The 26,886-nt window shown below is 41.3% G+C and overlaps 1 protein-coding gene across 1 annotated transcript; it reads left to right on the top strand.

Annotated features, from left to right (window-relative positions):
- Positions 1 to 797: 797 nt before the first annotated feature.
- nelfb (negative elongation factor complex member B) lies at positions 798 to 24,903 on the top strand. Its single transcript, XM_041194232.1, has 13 exons — positions 798 to 950; positions 2,893 to 3,056; positions 9,312 to 9,411; positions 9,641 to 9,871; positions 12,299 to 12,484; positions 12,827 to 12,939; positions 13,032 to 13,134; positions 14,896 to 14,991; positions 17,307 to 17,449; positions 18,423 to 18,529; positions 21,620 to 21,761; positions 23,317 to 23,425; positions 23,919 to 24,903. The coding sequence occupies exons 1-13, from the start codon at positions 849 to 851 to the stop codon at positions 24,054 to 24,056; spliced, it is 1,734 nt and encodes a 577-aa protein (XP_041050166.1). The 5' UTR covers positions 798 to 848; the 3' UTR covers positions 24,057 to 24,903.
- Positions 24,904 to 26,886: the final 1,983 nt, after the last annotated feature.

Below are 26,886 nucleotides of genomic sequence, written 5' to 3'. Positions count from 1 at the left end.
TAATACACAATTTTATTTACACAAGACAAGTTGTTCTAATTTAAATGAGAGTTCGATCAGAACCATTGCTCTCTGTTCATTTTGTTTTGAAAAAAGCAGTTTCAGGATTTGTCTCTAGTTTTGTCTTACTAGATGCTTTCTGTCTTTAGATGGGTCCAGAGCATTATCCTCCAGAAAAATTTGAATCCTCACATTGAAGATAATGGATCCCATTCTTGAGTGTGCATATATGCCTAGAAACAAACCAGTGAGCTCTACAAGTTAAAGATTAACCAGGTTTTAGATGTGTTTTGGCAGTTGGATAAATTTGCAGCTTGACTATAGAATTGTGCACTGATAGCAGCCAGCAGTTGCATGAAGATGCATTTGCTCATTGATTTCGTTCCTCTGCAGTGTAAAGGGTCAATTTTTCCAGTACAGGAAAACATTGGTGCATTCCCAATCGTTTAACAAATTAAGGTAATCAGTTTGTGAAAGATTGCAACTTGGGCTTTGATGCAACGCTGTCTTAAATTACACGAGAAAAGTTGATTGCTGTGGCGCAAGGTTATCTGCTTGAAAACTGAGTGTTAGTGTGTATGGTGTGGGCCTTGTTTTTCCCCAACAGCTTGCAACACTTTTAATCGCCTTTCCATAGTTCGTAATTTAGATGTGTTTAGGTGAATGAAAATTAAACAACAATTAAGCAGAAAGGGGATGTAAAAGTGAGACTGATATGAGGCGTTGCATTTACAGCGAGCAGCAAGTTTCAGGGGAAGGTTTGTTTAGGGAGGAACCCGAGTGCAGGGGGAGCTGGTTTCCAGCCGGAGCTGGTGTGCGGGCGGAGCCGCTCCCCCATTCCTGGCGCCATGTTCTCGGGGCTGCAGGAGCTTGGCATCGCGAGCGGAGACGATCTGAAGGAAACTCTAACCAACTGCACCGAACCGCTGAAAGCCATCGACCAGTTCCAGGTGAGCGGGGCCCCGCCTACCCGGCCGAGCCTGGACCCCTCACTCCCGGAAGCTCCGAGTCAGAGAACCGAGTCCAAGTTACTAAACAGACTCCCGATCTGTGGTGTTTACAGGGAGTGAACACAGACGCGCCCCCGCCCCCCTCCTTCGTGCCCCCTCCACCCCTGCTTTGGGAGAAAGTTTTCCCCAGTTACTTGATGATATTGTGCCCAAAGGCACTGATTTTGATTGGAACTTGTCAAACGTTAAGTTTTGGTACTCGAACACCAGATGAAATAAAAGAAAGGTGCAGAGGGAGGGTACAAGCTGGCTATAACACCCATTCAACTTCCCTTGTGATTTGTCAAGCCACAATGTCATATAAGAAAATAAGAACTAGGAGCAGGATTAGGCAATTCAGCCCCTTGAGCCTGCCCCGCCATTCAATACGATCATGGCTGATCTCATTTCGGCCTCAACTCCAATTTCCCGCCCTCTCCCCATAACCTTTCAACCTGTTACTAATTAAAAATCTGTCTATCTATCTCCTTAAATTTATTCAGCGCCCCAGCATCCGCTGCACTTTGAGGCAGTGAATTCCACAGATTCATGGCCCTTTGGGAAAAATAATTCCTCCTCATCTCTGATTTAAATCTACCACCCCTTACCTAAAACTATGGTCTCCCATTCTAGAATGCCCCAGAAGGAGAAACATCCGCTCCACGTCTATGTTGTCAATCCCCTTTAGCATCTTATATACCTCAATTAGATCTCCTCTCATACTTCTAAACTCTAGCAAGTGTAGGTCTAAACTGCTCAATCTTTCCTCATAAGACAAGCCCCGCATCTCTGGAATCGATCTAGTGAACCTCCTCTGAACCGCCTCCAGTGCAACTACATCCATCCTCAAGTAAGGGGACCAAAACTGTGCACAGTACTCCAGGTGCGGTCTCACCAATGCCTTGTACAGTTGCAACAACGCTTCCCTATTTTTATATTCTATTCCTTTAGCAAAAAATGCCAAAATTCCATTTGCCTTCCTTATTACCTGCATACTAGCTTTCAGCGATTCATGCACTGAAGCATCCTGAAGTTTCTCTCCATTTAAATAATAAGTCGCCTTTTTATTCTTCTGGCTAAAATGGATAACCTCACAATTATCCACGTTAAACTCTATATGCCAAATTTTGGCCCATTCACCGAACCTGGCCGTATCCATTTGTAAATTTCTTATTTCTTTATTGCAACTTACTTTCCCACCTATTTTGGTGTCATCTGCAAAATTGGCTATAGTACCTTCTATCCCTGAATCCAAGTCATTAATATAGATTATAGATTGTAAATAGTTGGGGCCCCAAGGACTGAACCCTGTGGCACCCCACTAGTTACAACTTGCCATCCAGAAAAAGACCCATTTATCCTGACTCTGCTTTAAATATTATTTTGATAAATCAGAAGAACAGTTATCATATTTGGCATTCAAATTTGCCTAAGTCTGATCAACTGATTTACATGTAATTTCTTTTTTCCTGAAATATGGTTCTGCAACAAATGAGGTGATCTTGCTTGCTCCATGATTAGATTATGATGTCATGTACTGCTTGCAGAATTAATGGTAAACAGATGTTAGCTCTGATGGACTCCAGCTGTGCCTTTAGGGAAATGATTCAGTGCATGAGGTGAAGGTGCTGTGGGAACCTGTCTTCCTATATGGATTTTGCTTCAAGAGGGCAAGATTAAAATCTTGGAACCATCACATAAAATCATAAATCTGCAATCAGAACCCTGCCAGTTATAAGTTTGCAGAGGAGTTGGCAACCTTTTTGCCATCTAATAGACGCTGTTCAAGAGGTCAGCATCATCACACTTTAGCCAAAGGCAGAACGGGATTGTGATTTGTCCCTTCCCTGTATCTTGGGGGTTTTTTTGTATATTATTTGACTTTTTTTTTGATTTAATTCAGATTGAAAATGGAATCTTGCTGCCATCCCTGCAATCAGCTTTACCTTTCTTGGACCTGCACAGCATTCCCAGGTTGGAATTCCACCAGTCTGTATTTGATGAACTACGAGAAAAACTGCTGGATAAGGTTGCCACCATAGCATCAGAGGGAAAAGACGGAGACAGGTAGAGTTACAAATTGTGATAGCGTGGCACCTGGCCAAATTAATTTTTTTTTCTCTAGGTTTTATAATGATTGAGGCTTATCACTTAAAGTCTAAGCATGACATTTTATAACATTCACAGGCAGTAAATGATCAGAGTCAGCATTCATAAGGATAAATCTGATGCTGTGGCGAGTGCTGTGAATTGTAAGGTTATCTTGAAATACTTTTTCCCTTTCCCAAATGATGCTTGAAGTGAAAGGTTTCTATCATAATGCAGTTTTGTTATCCCTAAATTTTTTTAAATTTATTCATTCACAGCATGTGGGCTTCGCTGGCTGGGTCAGCATTTATTGCCCATCCCTAGCTGCCATTGAGAAGGTGGAGGTAAATGATAATTGTATAACTGAAAAAAAAAATCAACTTGGTTTATAAGTTTTTTTTTCCTTTATTAATGCTTTAAAAATAAACCTCTCTTTCACACACACATTGGAATTTTCTGTGCCCGCAGATGGTGGGCATGATAGGTGGCATGAGCGGACAATATGGCATGATTGGTTTCACGACGGCGGGAAGCCAGGTCACGATTGTCCGCTCAGCCCGCCAATGACGGGCCGCGTTTCCCATCATCGGGAACCTCATTGTAATATATCAGCATATCATTATCAGGCCATCCCGGCAGGCTCTTGCACCCCTGCTGGATCATCCGTCCACATCGGCGGGAAAACACACTGACGTGTTTCACCACAGCACAGAGGCGACGTGCACTTGGTGACCTGCACTTTGGCTGAACTGGAGGTGAGTGCACAGCAACGTTCTGCAGAGCTCACCTGTTGGTTTGCAGGCTTCACGGACGCTGGGGTGGGGGGTGGGGTGGGTGGTGGTGAAGTATCGTCCTGCCTGACTGGTGCGGGGGGAGCAGGGGGCAAGTGCAGCCCTGCCTGTGAGGTGACTTTTGAGGGTGAGGGAGAGTCGGGGGCAAGTGCAGCCTTACAATTGAGACGACTGGTGGGTGGGGGGGGGGTGGCACAAGGGCAGCATTTGGGTTGGGGGGGTAGGGTGGGTGAGGGAAGTGGCCACGCATTCAGGAAACCTGTAGAAAGTGACCATTCCTCTGCAACTGAGACAGCTCAGGCGCAGCAACATTGATATAATTGGGGTCGGGCTCCTGAATTATTTGCCCACTCAAGCAACGCAGAGCCATCAAAGTGCTGCCAAGTTCTCCAGAGTTCCCCTGACCCTGACCCTGGCACAGACTGCAAATTCATAAGCACTTTAGTGGACTGCAGAGCAGTTGGATTGCACACGTTGTACAGTCTCCTCGCTAAAGCTGGCCATGTAGCAGTCACTGGCCCTCAGCTTCTTGCAATGTCAGCATCCTGGGTTGGACCAGTCTCTCCATGGTTCAAACTAACAGTGCAGCCATGCAGCGCACTAATCTCTGGCCATCCAGGTGGTGGCCAGCACTCTCCAGGAAGCGTTAAGGGGCCGTCACACTTAACCAGGGCAGATTTTTAGTGCACCCAGGCTAACCACGTGTCTCTGTCTCTTCCATCCTGCAGGAGAAGTACATCAGGATCATGGAGCCTGGTGAACTAGCTGTATGCCTGATGACCTACTGAGTGCAAACGACGGAGGAGATAGCGCTGAGGCTCCTGGCTGCGGAGAGCCAGGAGCAGCAACCTCAGGAAGAAGGGGTGGCTGAGGCTCCCGCACACGCTGCCCAAGAGCCACAGCAAGCCGTCGTAGGCCAGCGCCTAGCGGGTCTTTGACGCTGCCTGTCATTCCTGCGGATGACCAAAAACCAGCGTCACTGATGTCTAGGGAACTGGTTGCTCCCATCTACCAGTTACTGCAGGATTTGGTGCCATGTGGACATGGAGGGCATCCACTACCAGTGGCTGTGGAAGTGACCGTGGCACTCAATTTCTATTCCAATGGCTCCTTTCAAGGCTCCACAAGTGACCTCTGTGGGATCTCTCAAGCTTCCATCCACAAATGCATCCAAGAGGTCATGGATGCCATCTTTGCGAAGGCACACATTTTGTGCATTTCGCTCGCAACTAGGACAGCCTGGATGCAAGAGCAATTGGATTTGCCCAGATCTCGGGTTTCCCATAGGTGCAGGGTGTGATTGATTGCACTCGTGGTGCTCAGATCTCCATCGCAACATACAGTGGACTACATCAACTGCAAGGACTTCCATTTGCTGAATGTGCAGCTGGTGTGTGCATGCATCCTGCAGGTGTGCACACGATTTCCAGGGAGTGTGCATGACGCCCACATGCTCAGTCGGTCACAGATCCACGGAGCCTTCCAGGATCCACAGAAGCCACAGGGGTGGCTCCTCGGGGACAAGGGCTACCCGCAGAGTCCATAGCTGATGATACCCTGTGCGGCGGCCTCAAACTGCAGAAGAGCAATGGTATAATGAGGCTCGTGCTGCAGCTCGCACCTTGGTGAAGCAGACCATGGGGATGCAGAAGATGAGGTTCCAGTGCATGGACCGGTCTGGTAGAGCCCTGCAATATAGTCCACAGAGGGTGTCACACATCATTGTCGCCTGCTGCGCCCTTTACAACCTGGCGCTCCCAACAGGGCGATGAGCTGGCTGAGAGGGAGATGGAGGAGCTGCACATCTTTTCCACTGAGGATGACACCAATGGGGATGAGACAGAGGAGGTCCTCGGAGGCGACGCTGATGGGGATGAGGCCCTTGCATGACTAAATGAGGCAGGCATGTTCGGGAGGCCCTCATAGCTGCTAGATTTGTGGAGGTGATGATGACATACAGTGAGGTGAACCCATAGATCCTTTCATTGCATTTGTGAACGTTTGACTCCAGTCTGGCTGATGGCAGCGCGAGTTACCCTATGAGAATGCTCCTGTCATGGAGAGGCAATAGTGGCCCTAATAGTCACTCCATTACAGGAGGATGGTGATGACATACATTGAGGACACTCCCTAACTCTTCATGCAGCCCCTGAGAATACCTGATTCCTGTGTCGCTGAGGGCAGATCACTTGTGCTCGGGTCATATCATAGAGACGCAGCCATGAAACTTTAGAAGCACCTGATGCTTTGTCCGCCTTCAGCACCTGAGCCACAGCATCAGTGGCCACAGCTGCTGAAGAGATGGGAGCCAGCCCCCTCTTAAAAGTGCTGAGAGCACACCAGGAGAATGAGAACTCTGTGGCGCCTGCAGCCACATTCTGGCAGCAATGACAAGCACTACCTAGGTGCAGGCATCAGTAATGTTTCCAGGGAATGAGAGACCAGCCCATCACTTTGTCTGAAGGCTGCACAGAGCACAGGGAAGAAGCCCTGGACTGAGACACCTGCTTTTATCTTGTGCAGAAAGGTTTCACATCTGAGTGACAAGAACACTGCTCATCAGAAAAAGGAGCCATAGGCAGGGAGACATTCTTAGGTGTTTATTGACAATAGTGAACAGTATGTACAAGTGATTAACACCTGTGCCCAGGCTGTGCAATTAATTCTCCTCAACTGTCCTAACCCTGCCGCTATGTCTTTGTGCTCCCTGGACATCCACAGCGGAGGTGGAGGCCGCCTGCTGATTGCAATGCCCTGCCTGTGATGACTTTGGCTGGCGTCCTCTGGAGGGCCAAGACTTGGAGGGCCCCGGCCTGCTTTCAGGATCCTGCTGTGTGGCAGTGGCACCCTCCTCGGCCTGTGGAGCTAGAGCTGCTGAGATCACAGGAAGAGGGGAGTCAGATTGGCCGGACACTCTCGGAGTCATCTGGATGGGTGGACCCGGAGTGTGCACCTGCTGATCCTCCTCCATGTGGCCACAGGCTGACTCCTCGAGGAACAGGGTTAGCTGGAGTGAGATCGAGCTGCCTGGCACCCCTCTCACGTACACACTGTTGGAGGCCAACTACGGCATCCGCAATTGAGTAGAGCCCTCAGCAGTGCAGGAGCAAAATCCTGGGCCAATGTCTCCATGGCGGCCACTATCCCACCAGTGTCGACCTCGGTGTGTTGGCGTGCCACCACTATCACCTCAGAGTGAAGGCGGACGGACTCCTCCATTGTGCCTTGCAATCTGAGGGGTGCAGCGGACATCCCTTCCTGATGTTCCCGAGCTTTCCTTTGCAGCTCCAGCAACTGTGACATGACTGAGTCCAGAGTCTTGTCACCTGACTTGGACTCAGCAAATTTCTGCCCTCCGGCAGTCCTTTGCGCACCAGGTGCATGGGAAGTCCCTGCCGCCACCTGCTGTGGATCAGACAGTGCGATGTGCTCACTACATTGTGACCCTGAGGCTACTCTAAAGCTAGGTCCCACCAAGATCTGTCTCTCTCCTCTGGTGGCTGAGTGCTGTGACAGGACTTAAGGGAGGGTGCCTCCAGATTCTTCTTCAGAGGTTTTTATCAGAGCTTTATTGGAGGCCAGGGGTCATGAATTCTGTTGGCTGTTTGTCAGATGTGCCTGCAAAAGCAAGGAGAGATAATTAGTGCATGGCTGTGGCCTGTGAAAGAGGACATATCACTCATGGCCTGGCTGACTGATGAATGTTGCACTGCTAGACCCTCACTTGGTAGACCAGCACCGACCTCACCTTCAGCACAGGAAGGGTCCCAATCCTTGCTGAGCAGCTGGATGGCACTGTTTTCAAAGCCCGTGAAGACCTTGATTTCCGGCATTCCACCACTGGTCTGCGATCTCTCTCTTGTGTGCCAGCTTGTCCTGCATGGATAGAGATGGAGAAAGTGTAAGCAGGATGCCTGCTAGGCCAGATGACAAGTATGCCTGGCCTGTGTGGGTGTTGAGTGGTCCAATGGACTGGATGAGGATATTGATGGTGAGTGTGTGAGAGAGTGAATGGTGATGCCCCTTGAACCGGCAGTGAGTGCGAGCCCTGTGGATGTGTGATGGGTTTGTGAGTGTGTGAGATGAGTGACTTACCCTGGTGGAATGGAGGAGATCATTAATCCTCTAGCAGCACAGGGTTGCTGTCCTTTTTTGCAGTGCGTTGGCACTGACCACCACTCCCAAGCCAGGTTATTGCTGTTGCTGCCCATCCTGCGGCCAGAGCAGGAGTAGAGGACATCCCAGTGGGCTTCCACTGAATCCAAAAGTTGCTTGAGAGATGCGCTGCTGATCCTGGGGGCTGCAGTCGTCTTCAGTTTCAGGGCCATGTCTTCTGTGCAGTAATGGTGAGCTGGAAGCACTGAGATGTGTACTTACAGCTGGACTTTAAACATGGCATGATGCAGTGGTGGGGTGATGGCGGGCGGGCGATTTACAGCCTGCCCACCATGTAAAAGGCGTGTTTCCCAGGAGTGCATAAATAATGAGGCGGGTTCAGGACGATACGGCATGAAAACCACCATCGTGGCCGACAGGTAAAATGTTATTTTACCCGCCCACTACCACACTTAGTGCAAATTTAGGATAATTCCACCCACTGTGTCAGCCTCCTGTTGTGTGGTAAACATAATATGTAGACATTTTAGTGTTTTTTGTCTTTTGCTAACAATTTGTCTGCAGTACCCCCCCTTTGGCTCCATGTTGAGTTTGTAATCTCATGCACTTACACGCATGCACACGTTGAAAGTTTTCACCTCCAAAAATCATGTTTAACTCAAACTGAAGACATCATTGAATTTTATCTATTAAAATAACTTACGTGTTCAGAGCCCACAGTTGTTTGGGTGGATAAATTTCCCAAGGCTTCAAATGTCACTAAGGACAGGAGGAGAAAAGACCCTGAAGCTAAAAATCCAGTTTATTAATAGGGAAAAAAAAAAAACAGGTTAACACCCCAATACAGAGAATTTACAACACCCCAATACAGAGAATTTACTCATAGTTATTTTGTCCATTTCCAAATCACTTGCCATTTGCCTATAGGGAATATGGTTCAAGCCAAATACATAATGTAATTATTTTAAATAAGTAGAGGCTCTTGATCTGTTCATTTATTCATCAAGCTTGTTCCTCATTAAAAACTCAACATTTAGTTTGCAATTATATTTTCCACGCTATTGTCCAGTGCTGCATTTTTTAGCATATTTAACTATAATGGTACAATGTCACTATTAAATAATTTTTAATAACATTTTAATGCCGTTGAAAGACAGCTTAATAATGAGCTGTAAAGCATTGAGAATGGTCTGGTATTCTGGAGCTTATAAAGAAGTAACCTTAATTATAATTGTTTTTTTTGGTTAACAATTCCTCATGTGAGACTATATTCTTTTGCACACATTACTGCTGCCATTTGATGATTTTTCTGAACCTTTTTCCTCAGGTATAACAAACTAGAAGATCTCCTGGGGAAATGTTTTCCATTGGTTAAAGTTCCATCAATACAACCCGTTGTAATGTGTGTAATGAAACACTTACCTAAGGTCAGTCGTAAAGTGTTAGAAAAGTGACAATCTGAGTCAAATCTGAGCTTGAGGATTTCCTTGCAGCAATTTTTAGCAAATGATAAAATCTTGATCAAGTTAATATTTAAAGAGTTTATTGGAGTTGCCTCATTCTGATATGTACAATGTTCTTCCTCTATTACCTCTATCCCATCTAATCTTTACCTTGCGTTATCATAATGGCCCTGTGTTACATATATTTTCACAGGTACCAGAAGAGAAGTTAAAGCTGGTGATGGCAGATAAGGAGCTGTACAAAATCTGTGCCACCGAAGTGAAACGTCAGATCTGGCAGGATAACCAGGCATTGTTTGGAGATGAGGTCTCCCCATTGTTGAAACAGTATATTGTTGAGAAAGAAAATTCCCTCTTCAGCAGTGAGCTGTCGGTCCTGCACAACTTCTTCTCAGCATCCCCGAAAAACAGGCGCCAAGGAGAGGTACAGGACAGGATAGCTTGTTATCAGGAGCATGGAAAGATTATTTCATAAATGTCAAAGACTTGTTACTTCTACCTTATACATGGAGTGGCTTTTGTGCAAGCAAATTCTTGCATATTACTTCAACAAAGCTTCACAATTTCTTTCAACATTTTAATGCCCTTGGCAACTTAGCAGGAAAATGCAGTAATAATCGCTCTGGAATTTTTTTTCCTGTAATATTGGAGTCCATTAGGATTTGTTTAACTATGGATTTAAATCTTTTCTCTATTGGGACTCATAAAAATCTTGGCATACTTCCTATTGTTACTCTAAATCGTGGTATTGTTATGATCCAGCTGATAATACTGGACACATCAGATCCCAGATTGAAACCTGGCATGTCAGATCCTAACTTTTTTTAGAGACTGTAGAGGAAAGTTATTGAACAAATTCACAAGAATCAGCACTTTTAACATGCAGAATAAAATATTTATTAAACTAGAAAAATGAACTATGTTACACCAGACAGGTTAGAAAAATCTCAATACAAACACAAAAAGATAATTCAGATATTCATTATTGCTTCACCCCAACAATATCTTTATAGACACACAAACCTGTGAAGATATACCATTATCTTGACACACAGGCTTCTCGCTTGAGACTGGCACAGTTGCAAATGGTTTCTTCCAGTGAATTCCTCAGCATTCACTCAATGCTTCCCACTCAACTTGTATCTTTCCCCGAGACGCCCAAAAACTGCACTCTAAACTCACTATTGCTTTAACTGCAGATCAAGCACAAGCTTCCTGAACTCAGTCTCTCAATCGCCTTAGTTTTTCTCATCAGAGCTTAAAACCCTGTCTCCTCTCCCTGACTCACACTGAACTGTCCTGTGTCTTTCTCTGTGTCACTAGACAACAGCCCAGTTTTTTTTCCCCTAAGCTTCTAGCCCCTTTTTTTTAAGACTATCTCTAACTTCAGGGGTTGTAAAATCTCATTAAAAATATCTGTTGGGTTTGTTTGTATACATACCTAACCTTTTAGGCAGGGGTCCATTCAGACACTCTGGCACCAAAGTTCATAAACAAAACTTAAATGAAACTGGAGCCCTTTTACCTTTCTTAACACACACACATACATATTCAACTTAAAGATTGTACATTGTTCCCAGCAGTATCAACTTTCCAAATCATGTGCTTTATGGGTAGACAGTGTAATCAGTCAACAAGTACAGAAATTTGACAATTACATATTGATGTAAGTCTGAGGATCTTATGGAGCCCTGCGATCTCCCTCCCATCTCCCTGTGAAAATCAGTGGTGTAGACTCCAAGTGGATCCCCATGGCATTGTTCAAGGCAAGTCAGAGGTTAGGCTAATGGAGTGCCTGGTAGGGAGCAATGATTTAGCAAGGAGTATGAGAGAGATTGTTGAGCAATTAGGTGTTTGACAAGCATTCAAATTTTTTTTCAGAATGGCACTTAGCATGATGATGCTGTTTACTAGATGATGTATGTTTTCACCTCAATTTTTTTTTGTAAATTGTAGAAAATTTTAAAATTCTTATTCCCGGTCAAAAACGCAAATTGTTTAAACTGTGTAGAGATGAGTTGTGTGTCTTTGGTGTAGTGCATAAGGGAGTTCTAGCTAACTTATAAATATTCTCCTCTTCTTGTACCCTTTAGATTTTTATTCTGTCTCTTGGTGCAGATTTAGCCTTTGAAATTTTACCGAGGGGCTTTGTGTCATGATTTTTAAAAAAAGGAGTTACTTGGGGACATAAGGGTTACTTTTTCACCCCCAGCCCACCTGGGCAATAACTTAGTCATGTTAGCTTTCAGAAGATACATAAAATCATGGACACTTAAAAGAAACACATAGATGTGGACATGATGGTGGGATATCCTGGATGCTAAACTGTTGTATTTGATGGTGATGCTATATTTTGCTTCAGCACTCTTGAGGGTGAGATTTCTGCTCCTCATGGCTACCCAGTGAGTCAAGCTGTAAGTAACTTGTGTAAATGCTAGTTGAGGACTAGATCGATCAAGTAGTCTACCATCTCCTTGTCTAAATGTGAAAATAGCCACTTTATTTGGCTTGTAATACTTCAACCAATTAGAAATGAGTGCTTTGAAATGAGGAGAGAAAACATTCAGCAAAAATAAACCAGAAATTGGTTCCACAGTTCTGTAGAAAATGAATAGGCACTTGGGAGTTAGTACTTGGGGTGTGTACATTTTATATTCAGTGGCTTGCCGTTGGATTTTCTAATCACAAGGATGATTAAAATATTATTTATTGTACATTAGTTGTATTTCATCCTGATTAATAGTAAATGTATACTTTATCTTTTGCAAGCCTTCAAGGTTTCATTGTTTGTTTGAAGATAACGTTCTTTGTTTGCAATGTTTTCATGATTCTGTTCCCCTTGTATGTCTAGGTTGTCCAGAAATTAACCAACATGATTGGGAAAAATGTGAAGTTGTATGACATGGTTCTCCAGTTTCTGCGCACTCTGTTCCTGCGGACAAGAAACGTCCATTATTGCACTCTGCGGGCAGAACTTCTGATGTCTTTGCACGACCTAGATATCAGTGAAATATGCTCTGTGGATCCTTGCCACAAGGTATAGTGACACTTCGGCAAGTACATTACGTATACAAACTGAAAATTAGATCTCCCATCCATTTTACTGGCACATTGTTTTTAAAGTGAGAATTGGTGACTGGGCAACAAGTTGCAGTTTTACTTGGCAATAACTTTTTTCCTGTGTCTTAACCAGTTAGTCTAGCGTTTTTCAAGTCCAGAATAAGTGAATCCATCGCCTGAAGTGACCATGGCCTAGAAAGGCCTCTTTTTTTTTTATTTTAAGGTTTGCAGCAGCTGCAGTATATTCGTTTTTGCAATTTAAACAACCCCCACCTTAAAAACAGAACTTGAAAATATATAAAATGACCTCTGTTTGCAGTTTACCTGGTGTCTGGATGCTTGCATTCGAGAGAGATTTGTAGATGCAAAGAGAGCTCGAGAATTGCAAGGTTTCTTGGATGGAGTTAAGAAGGGACAGGAGCAGGTGTTAGGGTGAGTGCTCTCCCAGTGAACAATTATCCTTCGTTATATGGGTACAATCTGTTTTATTATTGGAGTTCTTGGGTAACACTGTCTCTTTTTAGTGACCTCTCGATGATCCTTTGCGACCCCTTTGCAATAAATACTCTGGCGCTGAGTACTGTGAAAAACCTGCAGGAGTTGGTCAGCCAGGATGCATTACCCAGAGTAAGTACTCATAGGCTAATTCCTGAAGACTAGTGTGCTATTTCACCACTGTTTCACTTGACCTTAAAGTTCATAACGTGACACACAGTTCCACCCAGTTAGTTCCGTGAGCAGGTTTAGATAAGGGCAACGCAATACCTAAAGTTGACATTGAACTTTTGGCATCGTTCAGTGCCTGAAACAGAAATGTGATTTAAGGTTTGGATTTTTTTTGTCAATTTTCTCATGGAAGCAGAAGTTCAGATAATTTCACATCCCAAAGGTTTGGCTTTGGCCAAATTGCAAAATGCAGTGATCATTATGTAGTGTTCAAAATATGTCCAGTGTTGCTTTGGATTTAATGTTAGTTATCAGGTGTTTCAACAAGAATAGAGAAGTGGTGTTGAAAAATGCTAATTAGAGAATACATATTTTTTCAAAGAATTGATGCAGTAGTTCAAAAAAGGCTGATCTTTTTGTTTCCAAATTTTAACCCCCATAATACAGATTATGCTCTTGTTGAAGATGGTTTTCATATTTTTAAGCAGAAAATGTCCTTTACTGTCTTGTAAAATGACAGGATGCCTTTTGCATCCTGTTATGTGATGAGCTACTGTTTTTTCAATTCGGACCTTTGGTAAAACTGCAAAATTTGAACTTCCTTTTGCTTCTTTTCATTTCTTCATGCCCTAAACTCCACCTCACCACTACGTCCACCAACCATGTCATTATTTTTGTTTAAATTGTAACATTATTGCAGAAAGAACTCTGAGGGATTATTGAGCCTGAGCATATAATTGACATAAGGTCTGACAGCAATATTACCCAGTACTTAAGCAGTGATTTCATACCAAATGTTTCAGTTTGGTTTTCTCAGAAGCTGAACTCAGACTAAGCCAAATTAGTTATCATGAGATGGAGTGGACACATTTGTTTTAAATAATTATTGAAAAAATGTTGTGACTGATAATTCTTTGTAATTTGACATTTTAAAAGTTGCCAAAAGAGTGAGACATTAACGAATTAACATGTGTAAAAACTAAAAGCACTAAATAAAATAAACAGATCTTATAAGATATTTGTAATAGTTGCAACAGTTACCTTCAATCTGTTATCAAAATATATTTGCTGCAATGGTTATCACATTAGCTTATAAAGTATTTGTTTTCCAGAACCATTTTGTGGCTAGCTTGTATTCCTATTTGTATAATTTCAGCCATGCTTTTTATCTCTGATCAAATAAATTGTGAAAGCTTGTTACTTTGAGCTCTTTACTGAGTTAGCAAAGCATTTCTTTTCTACTCAAAATGCTAATTTTCAAGGCACGGTAGTGGGGGCTTGTTTTAATGTTTAGACGATAAGCTCTGGAATTCCCTCCCTAAATCTCCTGTTGCTCCACCTCTCTTTCCTCCTTTTAAGATCCCCCTTAAAATCTACCTCTTTGACCAATCTTTTAGTCACCCTCTTCTAAGATCTCTTTGGCTCCCCATCAGTTTTTGTTAGCTTACACACCCGTGTAGTGCCTTGAGCCAATTTATGTTAAAGCTGCTGGATAAATACAAGTGTTGCAGTTTTAATATGCAAGCATCCATATTTTTGTCTGCTACAGGTATAGTATTCTATATTGCTTTGCATTTTTGTAATATTTAGAATGATTTTATTTGAATATTATTTTTATAAAGTGAGAAAGATGTCTATTCTTCCAAAATCTAGTTTTTCTTAAATTAAGATTGTCTTGAGATTAATGGATTACTGAAGACTAGTAATTGTGGAATTCAACAGGACAGTCCAGACCTTCTCCTCCTGCTGCGTATGCTCTCGCTGGGTCAAGGGGCCTGGGATATGATTGACAGTCAGGTGTTCAAGGAACCAAAAATGGTAAGTTACGAAACCTAATCCACTGCTTAATGGTATTGGTTATTAACATTCTACATAGTAACAGATTATTGAAGCTCTTTGTGACGTCCTGGCTCGATCTGAAATGATTGCATTTCTGACATTACATCCCATTTCTACTTTATTATACTTAATTCATTGAACTATACAAAATGTTTTTTTATTATATTGAATGTTTAACATCTTCACAGATAGCCCAAAAGACTTGAATAGACTTAGCAGGTTGGAGTCATACATACCATAAAGGAGTTGGTTGTGGTTGTTGGAGGTCAATCACCTCTGTCCCAGGACATCACTGCAGGAGTTCCTCAGGGTAGTGTCCTAGGCCCAATCACCTTCAACTGCTTCATCAATAACCTTCCCTCCATCATAACATACAATCATGTACACTGATGATTGCACAATGTGCAGCACCATTCGTGACTCTTCAGTTACTGAAGCAGCCTGCAGCAAGACTTGGACAACATTCAGGCTTGAGCTGATAAGTGGCAAGTAACATTCCCGCCACACAATTGACAAGCAATTACCATCTCCCCTTGACATTCAGTGGCATTACCATCACTGAATTCCCCCATTATCAACATACTGAGCTTTACCATTGACCAGAAACTGAACTGGGCCAGCTATATAAATACTGTGGCAACAAAAACAGGTCAGAAGCTGGGAATTTTGCGGCAAATAACTCGCCTCCTGACTCCCCAAAGCCTGCCCACCATTTACAAGGCACAAGTTAGGAGTGTGATGGAATACTCTCTACTTGGCCTGGATGAGTGCAGCTCCAACAACACTCAAGAAGCTCGACACCATCCAGGACAAAGTAGCCTGCTTGATTGGCACCACCTGCAACATTCACTCGCCCCGCTGACACACAATGGCAGCAGTGTGTACCACTGAAGCAGCTCAGCAAGGTTCCTTCCAAACCTGTGATCTCTCCACCTAGAAGGACAAAGGCAAACAGCTGCATGTTCCCCTCCAAGCCACTTATTGCCACGTCTACATTGGCATTTGTCTATTTAACTTACAAGGAAAAATCGAAAGCTCGCCATCGATAAGCAACAATTGAAAGTCTCAAGCACTCCATATTTATACACATGAATGTATTTTAATCACTGAACAGTGTTTATGGGTAAGGTGCTGGGCCACCTCTGGTAACAGCAGTCATAATCAAGCTTTAGTAAGTCAGGTTGTTGCCATTCATGTCTGTGCCTCCAACTGAATGACTGACTGTGTGGAATTTTTTTTTTGTTAATATATTTTTTTAAATTCATTTCCATTAAACTTGCGATGCATTGTCGTAGAGGTAAGATTCCAAAAAGGTAACTGCTCACCTTTGGCCTAATGGTCTCAGCATGTGTTGATGATAAAAAGCAGATGGTGGATGCGAATTCCTTTTGGAGGTGTTAACAGAGAAGGTCTGTTTTTGAAGTAAATAGATTTACAAGGGCTAAAATAGGGGCTGTGAAAAGTATTACATTTGAAACCTATTTTTTATTTTATTACTGATAAATTGCTGGCACAGACCTCAGATCACAGATTTACTATTTCATTTAATCCCTACTTTTCCTTTAATTGCCCTTCCTGGTCCAGTTTTACAGATGGGGAAACCCAGTGCAACACCTCAGTAGCTGTTCATTGTGATTGTTGACAGCTTCCTGAGAGCTGTACATCCTAGCCTGGCTCTCGGCCATCAATGGCGATGGCGTAGTGGTATTGTTGCTGGTCTAGTAATCCAGAGACCCAGGGTAATGCTTTATTGGACCTGGGTTCGATTCCTGCCAAAGCAGATGGTGAAACTTGAATCCAATAAAAAATCTAGCCTGGCTCTCATCACCCAGTATTCGCAGGTGTTACTTCCTTCAGAGTTTGCTGATTGACTCTGACTCTGACTGACTCTAACCAAATGACAACTTTTTTTTTAACATGTTTCTTAATTTGGTGATAGGTCAATTGTATTGTTGCCACATTTCCTGGCTGAGAATTCATGGTTTGTGCACACCATTTAGTGCATTTACTTACTGATTTATCACAGTGTCACTTTTTAACCTCATATTGTGACAAGATGCTTAAATACCTTCTGTCGGTCTGCAGTCAGGACAGAAAGCCTCAGAACATAACAAGTCTGTTAGCAGCCTGCATAGATTTAACTTTTAATATTCTTTGTCTGTAATTTTTTATAATAGCTTGACATAGTATGATGGGTGGACAAATAAATCGTAGAAGATCTAAAATAATCTTTATGTTCAAAGAATAAATTATTTTGTAAACATACTCCATTTCTGTTTGTGATCTTTCTGTAGGAGATAGAACTGATCACTAAGTTCTTACCCAATCTGATGGCATTTGTGGTAGATGATCATAGTTTCAATGTGGACCAAAAACTGCCAACTGAGGAGAAGGCTGCAAACTTGTATCCCACTAGCCTCCCAGAATCTTTCATCAAGTACGCTATTGTCCAGGAGACAATTTTACCTTTTAAATTTTGGAAATAAGTTTATTATCTCGATGAGAACCGTTCATAAAGTATTGCATAGTGTTCACAGAGCATTAACACTGTTATGAAGGATTTGGACAGAATATGTAGAAGATTTGAATTAGCTTCTTGATTCTGAGTTACAAGGTTAACAAAGCATGAAATTAAATTATGATTATTTCTCAGTCACAAATGACAATTTAATAAATGGGACTGAATTTACTAGTAGAATGCCCCCACCTTTTGAATAGTGAAGGTGAGGTAGTTAGACATGGTGCATGAAGGATCATAGGCATCTCTCTCCATTAGAGAGAGACATTTTGTTATATAGCTGGAGCCACACCACTCCACGTCAAGCGTGGGGCAAGGCAAGGAGGCAGGCCTTCATGAACTACCACAGCCGGTACAGGGATTGAACCCATGCTGTTTGTGTCATTGTGTACCACACTCTAGCTATTTAGTCAACTGAGTGAATAATGAAGGAGGAGAATATCTGTAACATGAATGTTCATGTTTAAAGAAAAGTGAACATTAGTACTAATAGTATGTAACGTATGTATTCCTTACAAATCTCTTGTGAAGCAATGGTCTGGATTTTGCTCTCAGAGGCCATAGGAACAGCACTGACTGATGTCTGCCAGAGACTTGTTGCAGGCTTGTCAACAGAAGTTTCATCTTATCCCACATATTTTCAAGTGCTGGACCTTCTAAAGGGCAATTCTGGCATTTGTAAACAGAGCAAGCAACATTGCGGTTCCTCATCCAATTAGAATGAATTTTCCTCTCTGTGACATATAGGATCAAAACCAGGAAGCATAAAGTAGGAAATATAATTTAGATTTAAATGATGTATAGAAAGTGAAATATTGCAAGTCATGCATGTTGCATTCTAATCAAGATAACTGGAGATAAAACAAAAATTTTGGGTTTCTTCCATTGCTAGGTTTGTTCTGGAGAATCGTGTAGCTTGTGAAATCGCACTGTACTATGTACTGCATATTACGAAACAGAGGAACAAGAATGCCATTCTCCGCTTACTACCTTCACTGGGTGAGTAGCTGCACTAATGATGTGGCAATCATTTAGGTTTCTTTTCAAATTCCTTTGTAAATATTGCACCAGCTCTACCACAAAGCTTTATAAATCATATATAAAATTAATACATAAAAAATTGGATCCTGATTTGTGTCAAGTGCACATTTGATGTATATACTGTGGTTCAGAGTGAAAGGGGACAAGTGTCGGCATAGTCTCTCAGTACACACGCTATGACTATGCTGTAGTGGACACACAAATAATTACTTTTACTGACTAGCAATGTTCAGAGTTTTAATACTTGGACTGAACTGTGAATGACTATATTTTAAAACTTACAAGAATTCCAGGAAAATGTACTAAATGTGGAACATCTTTGTAGTGTGCTCATTCCAATTATGGAAAAGAACCCTACATTAAAATAACTTTGTCCTTCCAAATTTGGGAAGCGTCTGGAGAGAGTATTTTGAAATAAAAACAGAAAATGCTGGAAATACTCGGCAAGCCTATATAGAGGGAAGCAGAGTTTAATGTTTCCAGTCAGTGACTTTTAGTCAGAACTGGAACAAGTTGGAGATTTGACAATTTCTTAGCAAATGTAGAGGCAGAGAAAGGAGAAGGGGAAAAGAGAACAAAAGGAAAGTTCTGCAATAAGGTGGAAGACAGGAATGATTAAATGATAAGAGACAATGGTGCAAGGCAGAAAGGATGATAATTGGACAAATAAACAAAAGATGGGCCTTGGGGGAACTGTTAACAGCAACACCATAACCATTATCAATACCTGTTGTCTGTATAGGAGTAGAGGTTATGATCTGAAGTTATTAAAATCAATGTTGAGAAGGTCCCTAATTGAAAGATGTGGTGCTGTTCCATGAGCTTCCATTTGAGCTTCATTAGAACTAGACATGGGAGTGGAACATAAAATTAAAATGGTGACTGGAAGCTTGGGGTCACGGTTGCAGACTAAATGGAGGTGTTCTGCAAAGTGATCGCCCAGTCTACATTTGATTTCCCCAGTATAAAGGCGGTCACATTGTGAGCAGTGATACAAAGTAAATCACAGTTTCAGCTGGAAAATGTGTTTGGAGCCCTTAACAGTGAGGATGGAGTAGATGAAAGGGCAGGTGTTGCATCAGAGTGCTGGAGGGAGGGGAATGGGTGTTGTGAGTGATGACAGAGTGGACTATGGAGGGAACGGCACCTGCAGAATACTGAAAGGAGAAGGGAGGGGAAGATGTGTTTGGTGGCATCAACTGGAGATGGTGGAGGATGATCCATTGAATGCGGAGGCTAATGGAGTGGAAAGTAAGAGCAAGCATTCTGGGAGGGAGGGGAAGAGATGAAGGCAGAGGTGCATGAAATTGATATTTTGAGATGTATAACACCAGCTTGAAGGACTGATCCATCAATGGTGGGAGAAACTTGTGACAAGTTAACACTGTCACAAAGAGATGTTTTTCCCATGACAGGATATTGATACCAAAATAAGATCAATGACAACACTGGTGCTATATGTTTTTCTCTGTTAACTTTCAGAGTGGATTTGCAGATGATTCTGATAGAACAATAGCAAGTACTTTTAAAATTCATCATGAAGATGAATTGACCTCTAAAAGTGCACATTTTCTTTGCAATTAATTCATTTTTGCAGCAGTAAATTTGTAAATGCAGCGAGTTACTTGTATACATAATATCAAAAAGTAGGAGAGAAGATTTCAGCTGTGTGCTAGAATCAACCATAGTTCCTTATGAAACTTTATATGTTGTATTTGGCAGTAGAACTGTACAGAATTCTCAGAACATGTAACTGGTGCTGAGCAGCCTCAGTCCATCTTCCAAATGTATGCTGAAGCTATAGATTTCACAGTCCCCATATAAATACTGGCTACAGCCCTGCATATTACTTCATAGATGTCTCCAGAGACCTAATTAATTAAATTACTGTCATACTTAATTTTTTTTACATGCAATAAAAATTAGAATCTGTAATATATTTCTATGTGTGGCACACCTTCCTTATTTGGGCATCACCCTTCTGTGCTACAGTCATGCCTGCAGCTACATACTTGTCTTATATTAAACAGAGTTTCGTAAGTTCCAGAATCTGCAGATTCCCAAACAAAAACTTACAGCATCACAATTCTACTGAACTAAATTTGCTGCATCCTAATTTTCCATGGTCAACGCACCAGGAGATCTATTAGTGATGTCTAAAGTTTTGGTGATAGTTAGACATAGAGCCTGTGGATTCAATGCAGAAATAAAATATATTGAAAAAGGAAGGATTTATTTGAAAGGTGTCGACAGTCCCATTGACACAATCAAGTACTTTTACCAGTTTCTATTTTTTGTGTATGGGCCTGGAAAATAAGTTTTTGGCAGGCTGTTGAACTATGGAGGGCATCGCAGCCAAGGTGAACACTGGGTTTTAATCCAGAGTGGAAACTCTGGCTTCTATTTTTTTTGGCCTTACTCATATATTCCAGCTGCCAGTTTAGCAGCGCAACCATTGGCCAAGGTGAAGTCTGCTAACTCACTACAGACCAGGAATTGGTCTGTGATTTTCCAGTCCCTGTAGCTTAATGCTATATTGGCCACTGCCTTTACTCATTGTGTGATCTGAAAATGTTCTTAAAACTTTACAAGTGTAAGAGCTAGTGTTAAACTTATTTTCTAAAACATTTTTTTTCAAGTATTAATAAGAGTAGGTCTGGATTCATTCATCATAGACACAAATCTACAGAAAAGAGATGCGGGTTCTCGCTCCACAATTTGTATATATTAGGTAACTTGTGGCAAAGTCAAGATTTGCTGTAGTTTCGCAATACCAAGTGTTGCTCTGAACATTTCCATTCATCACAGGAAGGGAGGTGGGTTCTTCAATTGTGGTAGGTAATGAAACCTCCACAATTATTGTCTAAATTTATATCGGAGCTCAGAATAATTATAATTTTGAAGTTTTGGTAACTTCTAAAATTAAAATTGTAGTCTTTTGTATTCATGTAGATTCTTGTTTTCCCCCTGAAATTGAAAGTGCTGCAGTTTAAAAACGAATTTTGATGTCAACTGAGGTGCTTAAGTGTCCTTTGTATTTCATTGCAGTGGAAACCTACAATGACATGGCATTTAGCGATATTTTCTTGCACCTATTTACCAGCCATTTAACATTATTGATGGAGGAATTTGCTACAGAGGAATTCTGTACTGCACTGTTTGATGGCTTCATCCTTACAACATTCTCCAGGTAAAAAAAAATTAAAATTGTACATCCAGTCCACTTTATAGAATGCATTGCAAGAAGGGCTTTAGCTACCAAGGAATATTTGGACATATCTCATGCTGAAACCAATGAGGGAGAACAGTTAACTCAAATTTGTATTCCAGCAAATGCACAAACTGATCTCGGGTTTTGAAACTAAGTCCATTCAGGATTCCATCAATTTAAATGTGTTCCTGAAGTTGATTCCAGAAATGAAATGAGAAAGGGTTTGTGTAGTTCAGAGTTCTGAGCCAGATGTCTTGACAAGCTTGGTGTTAACCGAGTGTTTGAATGAAATCTAGTGACAGAAAATTACTATTATTTTTTGCCTGGCTAATGGCTTCAATCATTTTGTCTGATTGTAAAGTTGACTCTGTACTTTGATTTGAGAGGTTATTTTAGTAAGTGTGCAGATCAATTCAAGTCTTGATAAATTTCTTGGAATATATTTTTGTGACAGCAGTTTTTATCTTCCAAGAGTGTGGGTGTTATTTGGGCTCATCAGAAAGTAAGCCTTTGACATATGTTAATGCATTCTCCTCATGTCAGTTAAATTGGTGCTTTTTTTATTAACTTACTCACCAGTTCAGCTTTTAGCTTTTTACACTGGATAGTTTCCTTTTTCACGGGGGGAATGGTGGTGCGGGGCTGCCATGAGCTCAGTTGGCCAGATGGCTAGTGTGTGGTTCAGAATAACACCAACAGCACAGATTTGATTCTTGGTCTGGCTGGAGGAGACTTGGGACCTGCCTCCTCATCCTGTGCCTGAAAGTGGAAGGCTATGGCAAACCATCACTGACAAAAACTGCCAAGAAAAAAGGCTCAGGATGAAGCATCAGCAGAGAATGAGCCAAGAACCTGTCTTCGAGCAGAGAACATATGAATGAATGAATTTTCCTTGGGTTCAACATCACCAGTGATTCCAATAAGAGATCCTTTATAAGTCAGAGAGTGCCTTTGTAAATGTCTAGGCAAATGTAGCGAAGTGAATTAAGAACCTGGGCCACACTATTTCTGTCTATTATGAATTCTTATCAGTGAACCAAGTGAGGAGTGGTCTGATAAAGTTGGGAACAAAGGCTAATGTACAATAAAATGCTGTGATTTAACTTGAGGATGCTGATGTGGCATTAAACAGGTTCTGTTTTTGTGTTTTAATGTCAGCTGCTTGGATCTCAGGAAAGTAAAGCAGCAGTATTTTTTGAAGTTCTCTTGTACCAGAAACATCTACTGTTCAGCAACTGTCTTCCAAACAAGTGAACTGCTGACACAGTCTTGTATTAGCACAGTGCTTTTTATGGCTCTAGGATATCCCAGAGTGCTTTACAGCCAATGTGGTATTTCTCAAGTGCAGTTACTAAATAATTGTAGGCAGCCAGTTTATGCACAGCAAGCTCACACAAACAGCAATAAGATAATGACCAGATGTAATGTTAGAATCTAAGTAATACAGGTACCTGCTCCTTGAAATGGCAACAGCGATTTTCATTTTCTAATCCTTTGTAATGATCATAATATCCTGTCTCATGTTCTATTACAGTAAAGAAAATGTGCACAGACATATCCTTCGACTACTGCTACACCTTCACCATAAAGTGGTACCTTCAAAAATGGTTTCATTGCAAAAGGCACTGGAACCTACCAAACAGGTGAGGTAGCTGTTTGTATAAAGATCAGAAATGAGAGATAATAACAAGATATGGGAGTCAAGTGGGAAATGAGATGCAGATCAGTACTATGAATAAATAACATTCTTTTCAGTTGATCTTAAAAAGAGCATTAATATTTGAGCCTGAGCAAGACTTTAAAGCTTGATTGGAGCAAATGTCGATTAGATTGTAAGAGCTGGTACTGTAAAGAGTATATTTTTCAGGCCATAAGAAACCCAAGGCTTTGTTTTTTTTAATTAAAGGGAGGTGCTGTGTAGATTTGTATACTTTACATAAGTGTCCTCACTCACTGATAAATGTCTGGAATCATTTACCTGATAGGGTGGTAGAAACAAAAACATTCGGGCCTTCACATTGAAATTGAATCTTGCCAAGGTGCCAGGGATGAGCATTGAAAAGGATGCGACAGATCTTAGAAAAAATGTTTGTTTGACCTTAGCACTTATTTTCTTATTCCATTTTAATTTTGCAGAGCGCTGAAGCAGTGAAGGACTTATATACTCAACTTACTGAAAAGCTAGAAAGTCTTAAGCAGAGCCCTGTGCAAACAGTGGAGACGCCACCACTGGAACTGCCATTGAGAACCGTCTCTACACCAGCTGCCATCTGATAGTTCCAGCTTACTACTTGGATTGAAGCATTATTGTGTGTTAGTGATTGACAGGAACCTTTACTGTAAGGTGAATCATGAAGCACAGTAGCTACATTATCTTTCTGTTGTGTCATCCCTTATGCATAATCACAAGGTGGTACATTTGCTCATTAAAATTTTTTGTCCCATTTGTCACAAACTAAAATTAAATCAAATGAACTGTTCCATTGAGCTGGAGAATTACATGTTGGACAGATAGCTCCGTGATAAATATTTTTAAGAAGCTGCAGATTAACATCTTACAATGGCATGAACGTATCAGAGCTGGTCAAAAGTCCAAATGGCAAACTTCAAAGATCCTGAATTACTGAAAGTCATTATCATTGCAATTCTCTTTGGTGGTATTTTTCAACTGTTTCTACTATTATCGGCATTTACTCTCCCTTACAAATAATATTTGGTTTACCCTGTCAGGTGTTCACAGCCCAGAAGAGTAATTAATTTAACGGCCAGAGGAATGTATTCTCAATATATTTGTCAGTGAAAATATTGATTCAGGATCTTGAACTTTTAAAACATAGTTTTTAAAAAGGAACCATTCAGACATTTTGTTTTAAAGAGTATTGGTGACAGGAGCCACTTTCAGGATCCAGATCAGTGAAGTCAAAAATTTTGTGTATTGTACTGCAATACATGGACTTAATGGTTTAGCAACAGTGGAATGTTGAACAAATAAGTGTAAATGTGTTTATTTCAACACGAATAACGGAAAAAATGGTTCATTTCTTATTTAATTAAGCAACAAGATAGGTGCAAAAACTTTGTAACACTTTTTTTGTAAAATAAAGTTGAAATTTTGACATTCTGTTGTTGTATGCACATTGGATAAACTGTTCTCATCCACAACATAAAGTTAATTACATTGGTCTACAGCCCCTGTTGACTCCCACATTGTCAGAACACCATAAGTCTTTGAAATGGAAAGACAAGCTGGCAAGTCATGTGATGCTAAGACGGGGTATGCCCTAATTGGATGGAATGTGTATTATAGGTTTTTCCTTCTCCACTCATTGATCATGCTGCTATTAGTATCTGTCAACAGTGAAGGGAAACTAAAATTGAACCAGCTTTTTCTTGTTAACTGGTAATGCTGAGGTGGAATCAGTTAGCGGATTGGGGCACCTGGATACTTAGTAGCTGAAGAGAAACATTATCTCACATGCCAATATGACTACAGCTTGGTCTACAGGATTAGACAACTGTCTAATAAAGTCTATATTTAATCTTTGCTCTAAATTCTCAAATTTCTTCCCTAAAACTTACTGGCTGAGTGTCTGTCTTTCTCTCTCTCTCTCTCTCTCTCTCTCTCTCTCTCTCTCTCAAAACCTGCCCACTGACTAAACTTTTGCTGGAATGTCAAATTTTTATTGGATCATTGCTTCCATGAAACATTTGATGTTACATAAATGTATTTTTATTGTTGAAGTGTTGACTATGCTTGATGGACTTTCACAAAATATTGAGTTTTGATTTAATATCTGTGAAAACAACTCTCTATTTCCAATTACCTACAATTGTGGAACTCTGCAGTAAGGAAAACTATTTAAGTCCTGACGTTCTTGGAATAAGCAGAGTTCAGAAGCTTTGTGGGAGAAGCCACAACTGCTCTGGATGTGCTGTACTGTAAATGCAACTCGGCCAGTGTTGTTTGCAACTGGAACAAATAAGAGAAACACCAATAATTAATTTTAAATTTATTCATTCAGAGTTTGTGGGCACCGCTGGCTAGGCCAGTATTTATTGCCCGTCCCTAATTGCCCTTGAGAAGGTGATGGTGAGCTGCCACCTTGAACTGCTGCAGTCCATGTGGTGTAGATACATCCACAATGTTGTTCGGGAGGGAGTTTGAGGATTTTGACTGAATGGCAGTGAAGGCACGGCGAAATACTTCTAAGTCAGGATAGTGTGTGGCTTGAAGGGAAACTTGCAGGTGGTGATGTTCCCATGCATCTGCTGCCCTTTATCCTTTTTGGTGATAGAGCTCACGGGTTTGGAAATTGCTGTTGAAGGAGCCTTGACTAAGACTAATTTGAACCTGCTGAAGAGTAAGTTAAGATTTTAGTAGAGTAAATATTTTAATAAGCATGTTAAAGCTTTAGAAGTAAAGCATAATTTGAGTAACTGTTTTTGTTTTAACACAATATCTTGTAAACTGGAAAATCCACTTCATTTCTTTAGCATCTTGACTTAACACAATTTTGCAATCTGCCAGTCAAGTGTCACAGTGTAATTTTGCTCATTATTCCCAGGCATATTTCAGTCAATATGTCCCCTGAAGCGCCATCCTGATGTGTGGCACTGTCCCTCTCGGTCAAAAAGCTGTACTTTATAATAAGATGTTGAAAATGGATTTATTTGGCAACTGTAACCTCCAGGCTGGTTTTAGAAAGTACCAAAAATATTTCTGCAATCTTCTTAGTTCTGAAAGTTATTTCCCTTTTTATTTCATTCTATATAAAAATAATTGGAATTTATATAGTACCATCTTTGACTTTAGGATGTTCCAAAGTGCTTTACAGCCAATTAAGTACTTATGAAGTGTCATGACTGTTGTTATGTAGGAAACGCAGCAGCCAATTTGAAGTAACTGACCAGATAATGTGTATTTAATGATAATATTGGTCACTCTTAATCCTGGAATTTTTTAATATGTACTAATTGTCCAAATGAGTTCCTGGTTGTATTTGGACTTTATACCAAAATAATGGAAGCAATTATTAGAAAAAAATTCTGTTTATACTACCAACGAGTAACAACAAAATTCAGTCACATTCGGAAAGGCTGCAAG

The sequence above is a fragment of the Carcharodon carcharias genome, chromosome 8 (genome assembly GCF_017639515.1).
Source record: "Carcharodon carcharias isolate sCarCar2 chromosome 8, sCarCar2.pri, whole genome shotgun sequence".
In the NCBI taxonomy this organism is placed as follows: Eukaryota; Metazoa; Chordata; class Chondrichthyes; order Lamniformes; family Lamnidae; genus Carcharodon; species Carcharodon carcharias.
Note: the sequence above shows the minus strand (reverse complement) of the source record. Positions and strands in the feature narration are given on the sequence as shown.